The sequence below is a fragment of the Cetorhinus maximus genome, chromosome X, assembly GCF_964194155.1.
Source record: "Cetorhinus maximus chromosome X, sCetMax3.hap1.1, whole genome shotgun sequence".
Classification (NCBI taxonomy): domain Eukaryota; kingdom Metazoa; phylum Chordata; class Chondrichthyes; order Lamniformes; family Cetorhinidae; genus Cetorhinus; species Cetorhinus maximus.
The window spans coordinates 14,769,567-14,785,117 of NC_135917.1; the positions used below are offsets into that span (position 1 = coordinate 14,769,567).

The 15,551-nt window shown below is 43.0% G+C and overlaps 1 protein-coding gene across 1 annotated transcript in view; it reads left to right on the forward strand.

Moving 5' to 3' along the window:
* The window catches only part of smarcc2 (SWI/SNF related BAF chromatin remodeling complex subunit C2), a 145,374-nt gene that overhangs the window by 27,537 nt on the left and 102,286 nt on the right, over window positions 1–15,551 (forward strand). The window contains exon 6 of the mRNA XM_078534530.1: window positions 13,655–13,724. Coding sequence (XP_078390656.1) covers window positions 13,655–13,724 — 70 coding nt within the window. The remainder of the gene's footprint in view (window positions 1–13,654; window positions 13,725–15,551) is intronic.

Here is a 15,551-nt window from a genome sequence, read left to right on the forward strand (position 1 = left end):
TCCAAGACCAGGGATCTGTCATCGGCCAGCGGTCCAAGGAGCAGCTTACCGACCCCGTCTTTAATCCAGTGAGTAGAAGAATGGGGAGCCCCGGTCCAGGTCCTGACGGAACTGGATCCATGACCTCACGAACATGCCTGGGGACCAGATGAGTTGCAGGTCCCTCAGCGTGCCCAGCTGGGCCTACCTCAGTCTCCACCCCAACCCCAAAGCAAAGGGGTCCTCCAGTGGGCAGCATCAGCTCCACCTCAGGCACTGGGTACCATGGCAACTCAGGAAAGCTCCATCCCCACTTCCAGTACGCTTGGTGCCAAAGCCAGAGATGGTAAAAGGGGCCTTTCCCTTCCTCTGCCACCACCCTGTGATCCAGTGCGTGTGGGGCCATTCTGGCCAAATCCTAGATGTGAATTGTTCAAATTAAGGTTAAGTATATACAGGTGGAGAAAACAAGATCAGAATTATTTGGTTGATTGGATTATTACTTGAGCGCATATATAGAGACTCTTTTGTTAATTTGTTCCTTCTGTTGAATTGTTGCACTCAAAAGAGTATAAAGAGACCCTGGCAAGCTGGCCATCAACGGGTCCAGGCAGCAGGCAGTCGAGAGGGTCATTCAACCTGACTGTCTGCCTCTCTTCCGCAGCTACATTCACGGCCAGATGTCCCTGGAGAGGGAGCATGTGGTGTCTGCTGACACACATGAGGCCTTTCATAACTGGTGGACACTTCGGGGGCATCAGTGACCCCAGATCCACATTTTAATTTGATTTGCTAAGTTTCCTTTCTGATCTTGTTTTTAGTTAGTGTCCCTTTAAGGATCTATCCCCTTAAATTGTTAACTTGACCTTTTTGTTTTGATTGTGCTCAAAAGAGTATAAAGGGACACTTATTGACACCGGTGTGGGATTAGAGTTGGGAGCTATACACTTCTAATGTTTCACTCTGTGAATAAATCTAAAACTGAGTAAAGATTTGCAAGTCCTGTGGAAGGGATGGAGGAGTGTATGTTTTCAGTTAAAACATTTGGAAAGAAGTGATCATTTCTCAGCCCAGAGACATTTGAAGCTCTGAGGAAATAAATGGTGTTTCTTTTACTCATGGCAGTCGCATAAGTAGATATTATTTAAGAATAATTGTCTTGAATTTTTCAATATAAACAGAAGAGATGACAAGTCTTATTATTCTTGTGAGTGAACATATTCCTCTCCCTCACTTTATCTCAGTGAAGCATTCTTGACGTCTGAAAGAAAGTTCATGGCTTCCATATGAACATTTAGCTAAAAAGCAACTTAATTCTTCCACTTTGTTGTTTTAAAATCATTTGAAGACACAATTATACTTTCAATTGAAATGTATTCCGCAGTGATTGTTTTGAAGTCAAAATCCAAACAAGGATAGCCCATATGCTCAAATTATTCATCTTTGTTCTCTCAGCTAGGCGCTTTCCCTCCCTCTCTGAGGTAAAGCATGTTGGGCTCAAAATTGGGCTTAGTTGCTTCCGTTGTTTGGGTGCTACGGGTATCATTCGGAGACTAAAATGGCGTCCACCTACGCTTCTGCCATGTATTGTGCCAGATGCCATATTCGTGAGGGCATTAGCATACGTGCAGCTAATGTCCACCCGAAGACTACAGAACAGGCAGATCATGACATCAATCAGTGTGCAACTTGTTGGCAGGTAAGTGTTGCATAATGGGCAAATTATTGGCAAGGGAAGTTCAACACAGTTAAATGTGAGGTAGTACATTTTGAGAGGAAAAATAGGGAGGTTACTTATTACTTGGAAGGTGCGTGTTTTCATGGGGTAGAGGAACAAAGAGATCTTGGAGTATAAATACACCAATCACCAGAAGTTGCACCACAGGTTAACAAGGCCATAAAAATACAAACCACGCACTAGGTTTTATTTCTACAGGGATAGATTTGAAAATTAGGGAAATCATGCTAAACCTGTATCGAACCTTGAGCACTGTGTGCAGTTCTGGTCACCGTATTATAAAAGGATATAGAGGCACTGGAGAGGATGCAGAGATTTACAAGGATGATCCCAGAAATGCATGGCTGTAAATATCAGGAAAGGATTGACAGGCTGGGTCTCTTCTCTCTTGAAAACAGAAGGCTGCGGGGTTACTGAATAGAGGTCTTTAAAATTCTGAAAGGTTTTGATCGAGTGGATACAGAGAATGTTTCCTCTTGTGGGGAAGAGCAGAACTAGAGGCCATCAATATAAGATAGTCACCAAGAAACCCAATAGGGAATTCAGAAGAAACTTCGTCACCCAGAGAGTGGTGAGAATGTGGAACTCACTACCACAGGGAGTGGCTGAAGTGAATAGTGTAGATGTATTTAAGGGAAAACTAGACAAGTATATGAGGGAGAAGGGAAGAGAGGGTAAGAATGATAGATTTAGATGAGGAAAGATGGGAGAAGGCTCAAGTGAAGCATAAACATCTGCATGGGCTGGATAGGCCGAATGGCCTGTTTCTGTGCTGTATATCCTCTGTAATCCTATGTTGGGGGCATGGTGAATTGAGCAGTGTCTGAAGCTAATGGTGCAGTTAGTACAATATGGCATTTGAAGATGCATTCACTAACCTTGACTGCTCACGGGAGTCATTGAACTTCAAGCTCTTAGGGCTTGACTCCTGGTATTGAACTCCACAGAGCTCCCATTGCCTTTTGACTGTGTGTGGAGGGCCTCCTTCCCCCTTATGGATACCTAATTTCTCTATTCCCTTACACCACCTCCACAAAACCTCTAGTGTAGTGTCCAACATGCATGAAGCCTGCTCCCTCCCATGTTGCGCCATTCCTCACTGTTTCTCAGGATATTCACTTGCTGCATGACTCTCAGCACCTCTCCAGCCACCATATACCCCCCCACGCCACCTTTAAGAGGTGCAGGCTAGTTTTAAGTGTTGTTCGGAAGTTATAATTCTGGGCCCCCTGTTGGTGTGTGGAGCCAATGAACATGGTTAACGCTGGCTGCATGCAGAAACCTATCTAATGCCGGCATTTCAATCGGTGAATGTGAGTTCATTAAGCATTGCGATCCCTACATTGTTTTCAGGGCTATCCAATTCAGCTCCCAAGCACTTTGTAGCTTCAGTATGAAAGAATTACTTGAATAAAGATATATTATTTATACATACATTTAAATATAAATGACAAGTCATTTGCCATTTGTTCTCAAATCATTCAGAAAAAAACCAAAGAAATACAAACCCTGGTGCACCATGAGACATGAAACTGACAATTGCACAGAAATAACCCTCCTGATTGACGCAGGTTGCGAAATACTGCACATTCTCAGATTGGTACATCGATAAAGTGAGAGCTCTGAGGAAAATAGCTACTCTGAGGCAAAATGCTGTTTGATCATGTGAAATATACCATTTGTCAATGTTGCTATGTTACAAGCCTTATTTGCGTTCCACTGACAGGCTAGCCAAGCTGGGAATTGGCAGACAGATAGATTTGTAAAACTGACTTGATCGGTCGCTTGGTTCAGCTTCTCAAAGAAATTTGCATTTGACCTGATTGTTAAAGTCAAATCAGATTTAATAACTTTATACATCAACCAATCGGATGGAAGAGAATTTCAGTAACAATTTCACGTATCACGCAATCAGCTGTTAAAATTGAATTGAGGCAAATCTAGCAAGTGCGACAAATTTCCATGAGTTACAATGTGGCACACAGTGTGATGGAAAAGAGAAAATGTGTGCAGTCATACCATTTATATATTGCAAATCGATTTCCTGTGGTGTTGCTCACAAAGCTAGTGGGCTCTGTTTTATAAGGAAGTGGATCTTCCTTTGTGCTCCCTCATAGTGAATGAGGGGATATACTGTTCAGGTTTTGTTAGGATTTGAAGAAGGTTTGATAGCATATACAGGAATGGAGGTAATGCACAGTTATGGGGTTTGTGAATAGTTTGACTAGAGTAATGAATATTTTGGGGGAGAAATACAGTGAGAATTCAGTGACAGGTTCTTAATAGTGAAGGAATAGGGAGGAGCATTATGTCTTAAAGGGACGGTTAGGAGCTCTGAGTACTTTGGGTGGATATGGGGATGTAGTTGTGGAGATGAGTATTGGTAGTAGGTTATGGTAGTGGTTTCCTGTGCCTGCAAATTTGAATACCTATTGGAGTAGTCATTGGCGTAAAAGGGGTGTAAATAGCTGAACTACCTGGAAACTCTTTGTGATAAGCCAGGTCAGTCTACACTCTTCAGTTACAGACTGGGGGCAAACAAGTTGGAGAGCAACATTGCTGGCCTGTCTCACTCTACTCTGCAGTCATTCATGACTTAGCAGTATTTCCTACATTACAACAGTACCTACACAAAATTTTAATTGGCTGTAAAACGCCTTTGGACATCCTGAGGTTTTGAAAGGCGCTATACAAATGCAAGTCTGTATTTGTTCTGTTATTATACGTTGTTACGACCGGGTGAGGAGGAGTGAACCGGCTCCCCTTTTTTTCAGCCTCCTTGGTTGGTCACAACAAAAGTTTTTAAATTTCTTTTCCATGTGGATGCCCTTTTCCAATCCAGTTTTATTTAGTTTTTAATAAGGAGCCAATCAAACCAGGTTTTCTTGAGTCAAAGAAAGAGCAAGTTTATTAGCTACTAAACCTGAAGAAAAATAATAAAAGACGTGATGACACACACACACACACACACACACACACACACATCGGATGTAAGAAAAGTTAGAGTCCAAATAAAGGTTAAGAGAATATACAATTAAGTCAAAAACAAGAATACCTGGAAAAACTCAGCAGGTCTGGCAGCATCTGCGGAGAGGAACACAGTTAACGTTTCGAGTCCGAATGACCCTTCAACAGAACTAAGTAAAAATAGAAGAGAGGTGAAATACAATTAAGTCCTTTGCTTGTCCTTGAGGCACAAGTTGTTGAACGTTGTGGCCGTTTGAAGTTAGCTGGTTCCCTTTAAATAACTGGAGTTGAATTGGTGTCCAGGTATCCACTTTGCTGGAGACAATTTCCTTCCTTTTAATTTCATGATCTGTCTCCCAGAAATCGATGGGTTTCTCCTGAAGCTCTTTCAGATGGACAGTCACTATCTCTTGGGTTGGATTTTTATACGGTAGAGATAGGGCTTTTCTTAACATAAGAGAGAGAGAAAGATTCCTTACTGCTCCCTTCAGTTTTCCAGATGAGTTTGTCTGGTTTGGCAAAACCAGTTCTTAAAAACCCCCTGTCCGTATATTCCCAAAAAGGAATTGGATTAACATGCCTTGCAGTCATTTTTGTAAAACAAGTAATAAAGTTTCATCTCAGAAACTTTTGACAAATTTCAAGATAGTAGAAACCAACGGGAAATGGGGTTATTTCATCCTCGACAGGGGGGTTTGAGTGTCTATAAAAACAAAAAGCTAAAAGCTACTGCGGATGCTGGAAATCCAAAACAAAATAAAAACAGAATTACCTGGAAAAACTCAGCAAGTCTGGCAGCATCGGTGGAGAAGAAATCAGTCAACGTTTCGAGCCCTCATGGCCCTTCAGCAGAATCTGTTGGGTGTATCTAGCTGGTTAGCAGTTGCCATTGTCTTTACTGTTGATTAATATTCAACACTTCGCACTTTTAAGCTCTTCCTTAGTTAGAATGTTGGGTATTGATGTCTGTGGGTTTCCTTTGAAATGTCTCTCTCTTCACAATTAATTTCGGAGGGGGTTCTTGTTTGCTTTTCTCACCTTCACCTTGGATGGTGGCCTTGCACTTTAATGCAGTTTGCGGTCTCAGTTTTTAAAGTACCGAATTTGTAGTCAGTTGAAAGTTTTTGAAAAAAGTAAATTTTCAAAAATAAAGAGGCCTTCTGGTGACAACATATGCAGAATTATGAAGACTCAAGGACCATGTGTGCCCAGAGGGCAGCAGGCCACAGAATTGTTACAGTGCAGAAGCAGGCCATTTGGCCCATCGTGTCTGCACCAACTCTCCAAATGAGCAACTCACCTAGTGCCATTTTCTCCACCTTCTCCCCATAATCCTGCACATTCTTCCTTTTCAGATAACAGTCTAATTCTCTTTTGAATGCTTCAATTGAACCCACCTTCACTACACTCTCAGGTAGCACATTCCAAACCCTAACCACTCACTGCGTAAAAAAGCTTCTCCTCATATCGCTTTTGTTTCTTTTGCCAATTCCTTTAAATCTGTGCCCTCTCATTCTCAACCATTTTGTTCCTATCAACTCTGTCCAGACCCCTCATGATTTTGAATACCTCTGTCAAGTCTCCTCTCAGCCTTCTCTTCTCCATGGGAAACAGCCCCAACTCCTCCAATCTATCTTCATAACTGAAGTTGCTCATCCCTGGGATCATTCTCGTGAATCTTTCAGCATTCTCTCTAATGCCTTCACATCCTTCCTAAATTGTGGCGCCCAGAACTAGACACAATACTCCAGCTGAGGCCAAACAAGTATTTGTGACTTATACAAATTCAACGTAACCTCCTTTAATTACCCCAATTAATAAAGCCCAGGATACTGTATGCTTAATTAACCGTTCTCTCAACCTGTCTTGCCACCTTCAATGATTTATGCACATATACACCCAGGTCCTACAACTCCGGCACCCCCTTTAGAATTGTACCCCTTATTTTTTATTGTGTCTCCATGTTCTTCCTACTAAAATGAATCACTTCACACTTTTCTGCATTGAATTTCATCTGCCTATTCCACCAACTTGTCTATGTCCCTTTGAAGTTCTACACCATCCTCCTCACAGTTCACAATTCTTCCAAGTTTCATGTCATCTGCAAACTTTGAAATTGTGCCCTGTACATCAAGGTCTCGGTCATTAATATATATCAGGAAAAGCAAGGGTCCCAACACTGATCCTTGGGGAACCCCATGACAAACCTTCTTCCAGCACGAAAACATCCATTAACCATTACTCTCTGTTTCCTGTCACTCAGACAATTCCATATCCATGTTGCTGTCGTCGCTTTTATTCCATGAGCTATAAATTTACTCACAAGTCTGTGTGTGACACTGTGTCAAACGCTTTTTTGAAGTCCATGTACACCACATCAACATCTTTGCCCTCATCAACCTCCTCTGTTACCTCTTCAAAAAAAAACACTCCAGCAAGTTAGTCAGACACGATTTTCCTTTAAATCCATGCTGGCTTCCCTTAATTAATCCTCTTTGTCCATACGACTATTAATTTTGTCCAGAATTATCGTTTCTAGAAGTGTCCCCACCACTAAAGTTAAACTGACTAGCCTTTAGTTGCTGAGCTTATCTTTATACCCTTTTTTGAACAAGGGTGTAATGTTTGCATTCTCCAGTCCTCTGGGGCCACCCCTGAGCCTAAGGAAGACTGAAAATTATGGCCAGTGCCTCTGCATTTTCCACTCTCACTTCCCTCAGTATCCTTGGATGCATCTTATCCAGCCCCAGTGCCTTATCAACTTTAAGTACAGACAAGCTTTCCAATATCTCCTCCTTTTCAATTTTAAAGCCATCTAGTGTCTGAATTACCTCATCTTTTACCATGGCCTGGTTAGCATCATCTTCCTTCATAAAGACAGGTGCAAAGTATTCATTTATTATCATGTCCTCTGCCCCCATGTGTAAATCCCTTCTTTGGTCCCTAATAGGCCCTAGTCCTCTAACCACCCTTTGGGATTCCCCTTTATGCTAGCTTCTAGTCTCTTTTCATGCTCCCTCTTTGCTTCTCTTATTTGCTTCTTCACTTCCCCACTGAACCTTCTATATTCAGCCTGGTTCTCAGTGCATTTTCTACCTGACACCTGTCATAAGCACACGTTTTCTTCTTTATAATAATTTCTATCTCCTTTGTTGTCCAGGAAGCTCTGGATTTATTTGCTCTACCTTTCCCTTTAGAGGCAATATACCTTGACTGTGTCAGAACCGTCTCTTTGAAGGTAGTCCATTGAGCAATTACTGTTTCTCCTGCTAACCTTTGACTCCAATTTATTTGGCCCAGGTCTGTTCCTACCCCATTGAAGTTGACTTTCCCCCAGTTAAATTTTCTTACTCTGGACTGTTCTTTGTCCATTTCCATAATCAGCCTAAAACGTATAATACAATGATCTCTGTCCCCTAAATGTTCAGCTAATGACACTTGATCCACTTGGCCCACCTCATTCCCAGGAACCAGGTCTAGCGGTACCTCCTTCCTTATTGGACTGAAAACACGCTGCTGAAGGAAATTTTCCTGAACTTACTGTAGGAACTCTTGCCCCTCTCTGCCCTTTACACTACTACTAGCCCAGTCCATATTTGGATAATTAAAGTCCCCCATTGTAAGTGCTCTATAATTTTTGCAGCTTTCTGTAATTTCTTTGCAAATTTGCTTTTCTACATCCTTCCCAATAGTTGGCGGTCTATAAACCACACCGAGCAATGTAATTGCAGCTTTTTTGTTCCTGAGCTCTAACCAAATAGATTCTGTCCTTGATCCCTCTGGCACATCCTCTTTCTCCATCACTGCAATGCTCTCCTTAACCAATACCGCCCCCCTCATCCTTTTCTTCCTTTCCTGTCTTTCCTGAACACCCTGTATCCAGGGATATTTAACACCCAGTCCTGCCCTTCTTTGAGCCAGGTCTCTGTTATAGCCACAGCATCATATTTCCATATGACAATCTGTGCCTGTAATTCACCACTCTTATTTACCACACTCCGGATAAATGCACAGTAATATTTAGACTCTATTATTTTCTCCTTTATTCTGACCCCACCTATTAACTTATTCTTCCATATTCCAGTGCTACCTATCTCTCCCAGTATTCTGTGTCCCTTGGTAATTCTCCTTGATATTATCTCCTGGTTTCCATACCCCTGCCAAGTTAGTTTAAATCCACCTCAACAGCACTAGCAAGGAACTCTGTCCCGACTCCGTTCAGGCGCAATCAGTCTGGCCTGTATAGGTCCCACCTCCCCATGAGCTGGTCCTGATATCCCAAGAATCTAAATCCCTCCCTCCTGCACCATCTTTCCAGCCATGCATTCATCTGTCTTATCCTCCTATTTCTGTTGTCACTTGCTTGTGGCACTGGGAGGATTCTGGGGATTGCTGCTTTTGTGGTCTTGCTTGCCAATTTTCTACCTAGCTCCCTAAATTCAGGCTGCAGGACCACATCCCTCTTTATACCCATGTCATTGGTACCAATGTGGACCGTGACTGCTGGCTGTTCAGCCTCCCCCTCAGGCTGCTCAGTAGCCACTGAGTAACATCCACTCCACTTAATGCACAATGTCAGAAAGGTCCTGATTTTAGTTGTGCTGGTGAGGTGGTAAACCTGATGAGCTGGATCATGCTTAAATGCTGCCTATCTCTGCTTTATCTCATGAGGCTTATAGGGAAGCCCCAGAGTCCCTGACGGTGTGCTCTGGCAATCTTCCAGTGGGCTGGTGCCATGAGAAGCAGATGCAGGTATTTGCAGTCCAAAAAAAACACTCTTTTAAAAATGTTTCTGGGCTGCAGAAAGCAATATTTAAACTGTTCAGACTGACAACTCATCACTGCCATCTTGAGGGCATGTATCTCAGTCTAGCTTATCCAGAGTGCATGAACAGTGCAGACCCAGGTAGCTGTCCGCTCCATCGCAGGCTCTCACTCTGACAGAAACAAATGAGGTTAGTGGGAACTAGGTGGACAGATTCTAGGAAGGCTCAAAAACTGCAAGGGAGCTTGGGGGAGGTGTTTAAATGGTGCAAGACAGGCAAAAGTTGCATCTAGCTGACCCTGCTGGCAAGAAGAATTTTCCTGCCATTATATATGCAAAAATTCCACCCTCTGCATTCACTTGAAAAGCTTTGAAAGTCCCTTTTGTTTTCAATTGGAATGACCTCAAATTGGATGGGAAAAGACACTGGCTTTTCCTTTTATCTTGCTGGTTCTCATTGTGCTCTTGGAGCTAAGTATTTAAACTGTTGACACTGTGAAACCTTTTGTGAAAAGAATCATTCTGCAGCTTGCTTTCAAACCATTTGGAAACATTCTAAAAAATCATTTTCCACCATTGGGGTTGATGTGCTGTTGCTGTTTCGAATCTGCCTGCTACTTGCCCTGACAAAACCTGACTGATGTATGATGGGGAACTCTGTACATGCAAAAACTGCAGCGTTGTTCTGACATTGAGTGATGGCACGGGGTCGAAATATCAGCTTGGAGCCCAGGCTTTTGGAGAGGCAGGGGTGCTTTTTATAAAACCGCTAGCAAGGCTACAGAAACACACAAGTTGATAAGTTTAATCATGTTATTGTGACTATGCAATTTTTTTTAATGTTTTATTGTCTTAGGAAGCTTATTTCTGGGCATGAGAGATTTCAGAGCATGGGGCCTAGTTGGTTGAAGAGCCAACTGCCAGTGTAAGTCAAAGGTAGGGGATGAGCAGGCAGCCAAAGTCAGAGAAATGGAGAGTTCGTGGAAAACTTGTAGTGTTTTATGAGGTTACAGAGAAAGGGAGGGGCAACACCGTGAATGTTAAGAATTTTAGAGGACCTGGAGGTGTGTAGGTCAGCAAACATGGGTGACCAGGACTTAATGGAAGGTAGGATAAGGGGAGCACAGTTTTTGGTGGACTGGAGTTTGTGGAATGGAAGGTGCCGAGGAGAATGTTGGAATGGCTAAATCTGGAGATGAGAAATATCACTGAGGATTTCAGCAGCAGTTGGGCTGAAGTCGGACTGGAGTCGGTGGTGTTAAGGAGGTAATGAGTCTTTCTTGTGAGGAGGATATGGGGTCAGAAGTCAACTTAAGAGTGGTAAGGTTACGAACAGTCAAAAGCAACGCGAACCATTGGTCGGGCCGAGGAATGCAGCGGGTGGCGAGGGTACACTGGTTGTGATGGGCTGAAAACAAAAGTCTTCCCAATGTTTAACTGGAGGAAATTGCTGCTCACCCTGACTGGATATTGGACCGAGGACCTGACAACACCAAGAAAATGGAGGAATTGAGAAATGTGGTGGAAAGGAAGAGGCTGGGTGTTGCCTGGACATGAGGAAGCTGATCCCCATGCCTGCAGTTGATGGTGCCGTGGGACAACATGTGGACAAGGAACAGGAAAGGGCCAAGGGCAGAGCCTTGGGGAACTTGGAAGCTAATGGAAGAAAAGAGCTTCTCTGGTTACAATCAGGTAGTTAAGAGTGGAACCGAGTGAGGGCAGTCTCAATGAGCTTGACAACAGGCTTTGGAAGAAAATACTGTGGTCAGCCATGCCAAAGGCTGCAGAGAGGACAAGGATGACGAGTTCAGTCTGGCCATAGTCACAGACCATGTCATTTGTAACTTTCTTTTAGGGTCATTTCCATGCTGAAGAGCTGGGTGGAAAGCTGATTGTAGACAGTGGCTGTGAGAGAGGTTTGTCAGGACAGAAGGTTGAGTTTGTTTTTGTAGAGGAGGTGATGGCAGTTTCAAAAGGGAGGGGGACACCTCCCTATTACTTGAGTCAAAGGAACCATTGACACATTTACATTGCCAACTGGTGAAGATGGTGGTCAGGAATTTAGCGGCAATGGGATTATTGGAGCAGGAGGCAATCAGAAATCATTCTTTGGCTGTAAGTGCTTTCGGATATCCTGCATGTATGAAAGGCGCTATATAAATGCAAGTTTTTTATTTTGGAATGAAAAATGTTTCTCTATGGTTGCATGTGATTGAGAACTGTTAGAGAAAAGTCACAGATTGTATGCAAAGGCACGTGCAGCATTCGAAACCTTTAGCATTTTAGGTGAACCCCTGTGGCCTTGTGTAGTTGGTTGGAGGATATGGCAAGTGTTGGCGCTGTGTTCAGTTTTGCAGGCAAAATGGTGGGGAGACTTGGGGGCGCTTACATTCCCACCACTGGTGGTGAGACAACTGAGAGGAGCAGGCATTAAGGTTAAGTATTTAAAGTATTGGAAGCAGGTGTTATTGTTACATGTTACATTGATGTATTACCAATCCAACAACAATCTGCATTTACCTAGCGCTTTTAGTAAAACATCCCAAGGTGCTTTACATTGGGAAATAGTCATGGGGCTGGCAACTTTGCTTGATGGGGTTCGGGATGGGTGGTGAAATCTTATGTCTTGCTGCACTGGCTTGTTTTCAAACAGATCTCTGTTAACGTTGAATTTAATATTTTGTGTTTGTCAGCAATTGTGTGCAGGAAGTAAGCATGGCAATTGCAGGAAGTGAGCACATGACTTTGAATATATTTCAGATAGATATTAACAGATTCCAGATATCTTGCATCTCGTGTGTGATGGTCTCGATCTAGGTATTCTTAATTGATGAGTAACTACACTTACCTGTACTTGCAGATTTAGAGCAGTGAACTTAGAAGGAAATGTTTATCATTTAAACATTACAGTCATCCTCTGAACCCAACTCACTTATGACCAACACTATGAAGATTCATTGTCGTTTGGTCGTACAGAATTGGACTATTGCTGAAAGAAAGAGACATTTTTTGTCGCAGCTTTTTGTCTTCTACTCATCAGGGCAAATCGCAAGAAAATGCCAATGTCAGAGGAAAAACAGTCGCCATCAACTTGTGCATTCTCCATGGCAACGCCTCTACCAAATCAGAGTCCGCTTGCCAACCAATCAGCACACTCTTCCCATACAGTCTGAATTGTTGTTTCCCCTGACAATGGCATTTCCTTGCGAATTGTCCTGATGAGTGCAAGATGAAAAGCCTCGACCAAAAAATGCCTCTTCTTCAGCAATACAAAAAATGTATTGGTTACATAAAAGCTTGGAGACAGTGACACTTCAGGCGCTATTCATGGAAACTTCGCATTAAACAAAGGCAAGCCTGACTGAACCTGAGGATATGCTCAGAGAAAATCAGTTTGAATTAACTCAGTAACTTAAAGGAAGCCTAGCCAGGCAGCGAGTGGGTGGCAGAGTCCATGCAGCCGCCTCCTGAGCCTCCCCGGCACATCTCAATTAAGTTCTGATGCTAGACTGTCACGTGGAGCAATGCTCATGTTTGCTGAGCATTACTGTCTAAATTGAATCACTGCAGACATTGGCAGATCTGCCCTTGCAGCTAGTGTTAGGCTCTCCCGCAGTGCCTCACCACCCCTTAATTTGCATAACTTTGTGAGAGATACTTGAGAAGTGATTGAACCCAGAAGATTTGAGTGGAACCTTAACAATCCACTCACATTTCTGGTCCTGTTAAATTCATTTGCTCTCTCATTCCTGCGGTAAATTCATAATGCAACAGTTTTACTATTCACAGCTCACCATTACATATCTAAGAGCTGGCGTTGGTAATCCTCTCTACCCGGTGTCTGATAACTGTGGATGTAGCTTGCATTTATGTATAAAAATTGTGTTACGAATCAATCATGTTTGTGTCAGGAAGGTATAATATCCCCTTTTGTGGGATTGCGCTGTAATTGTGAGTTTGTTGTCCAATTTATGCAGTTAGCCTTGCTGATCAGAACTAACTGATGTCCATAGCCATGCACACTTCTACCACAATACTTCTAACTCTGACAGACCATCCATCTCTTCAGTTTTACACACGTAATACAGAAAAGCATTAAATTTGTGTTTTTTTTCCCAGTAAAACATACCCATTGTTTTTGGACAGGATAAATTAAATGTCAATCAGAGTGTCTGTGGCCCTAACGTGTACCAATTCTCTTCCAGAAGAGTGGGTGCGGCCAATAATGAAGCGGGAGAAGCAGGTCCTCCTACACTGGGGTTATTGTCCTGACAGGTAAGTATCAAGCTTTCGTATGTGTTAGATATGTGTAACGGTGTGGACTGGAGGATACCCTGGTTGAGTGTCAGCTTAGCTCAGCTAGAGTCATAACCACACAGAAGGAGGCCATTCAGCACATCAGTTCCATACTGGCTCTCTGCAAAGCAATCCAGTCAGTCTCATTCTTCTGCTCTATTCCCGTAACCCTGCAAGTTCAGTTCCCTCAAGTGCCCATCCAATTTCCTTTTGAAATCATTCATCGTCTCCGATCCCACCTTGTTGGCAGTGAATTCCAGGTCACTACCATTCTGTGTGCAAAAAAACAAAAAAGTGCTTCTTCACATCCTCCTACATCTCTTGTCCAAAACCTTAAATTGGCGTCCCCCTAGCCCTTGTGCCGTCAGCTAACGGGGGGAAGAAAATGAAAGCAACATCAAATTTTGTCCAACCCTCCTACGATTTTTCTCCTGGTTGCTGGCTGCACTGGCCTGGAAATCAGTCTTCACTTCCTAGAGACTCCTGAAGAGTTGGCAACCCAACCCCGACAGCCATCAGAGAGAAACCAGCTTTGCAAAGCATCACACATTAGAGTGTTGCAATTATAAACCAAGGATCAAAAGAAAGGCAGTTGGTAGGATTCTCAGCTGACAATGGGTTCCAGCTCCAAATCAAGACTTGAGCTCCTAACGTTCCAATCAGAACTGAGGAACTGTTGCACTGTTAGAGGGTGTGTCCTTTAGATTACCTGTTAAATCCAGGTCCTATCTGCTTATTCCATTGGATGTTAATAGCTGTAATGAGACAGTAGTAAAAGGTTCTTGCTCCGAAAGGCTGAAATAAAATGGGCTAAAGGTCCTTCTTCATTCAGAACAAAAGTAACCGATAAAACACATTTTCTGATGAATTATAGGTTAAGCTAATAAATAGGAGCTCGTAGCCTCAGTTTTGGAATATCTGAGGACATTTCTCACATAGATCAGATCTGATTACTCAGTTAGATTTCGGGGCTGATTTTACACATCATACAAATATGGTGAGAATTTTCAGATACTTTTTTTGGGAACTGATTCATGGAAAAGTGTTCTTCTGTGAGCTTTATTGAATTACGTTGTATACATGTGCATAAGGCTTGTACCCTATTTGCCAGCTCAAAAAAACCTGAAGAAATTCCAACTCCCGGGGGCAAGAGCTGTGGCAAGTTACTGCACACGGAATGGGAGAAGGAGCACGGGAGCTGAAGCAAGGGAAGCAGAACAGGAATCAAGGAGGGACACATCAAAGACTTGAGGGAGGGGAATGGGTGGACAAGAACCAGAGAGAGCGGACTGGTGCTGGAAAGTCTATACTAGACAGTAGAGCATGCCTGGGCCAAGGACAGCTATGTCAACTACATCCACCACAGGGACTTGCATAGAAGCTGAGCTCCTTTTCAACTCCCAAGCAATAACCTACATTTTCAATCTTATGTTTTTATATATACACACACACACACATACATACATACAGTAATAAAGCTTTTTAGTATCCTAATAATATGGGGTTTTTCAGTTGGCATACTCTGATGGACCTCTGAGACCCCCACATATAATGGATTTTGGAGTCCGCATGTTTCTTTGGCAAAGTTGTTTTTATTATTGAGAAATCCGGGTGAGAGGCTGTGGGCCATGATTCAGGACACTGCCGGGGTTGAAAAGTGCAGGAAAGAAACCAAGTGGTGATGGGCTGACCTCCAACTTGGCTTTAGAAGCCAGTATATTGCAGGAGGAAGGGAAGATGGAGGGAAACAAGGAGTTCCACAGGTTTCTTTCCTGGGAAAGAATGAATTAAAGTCAGGGACACTGT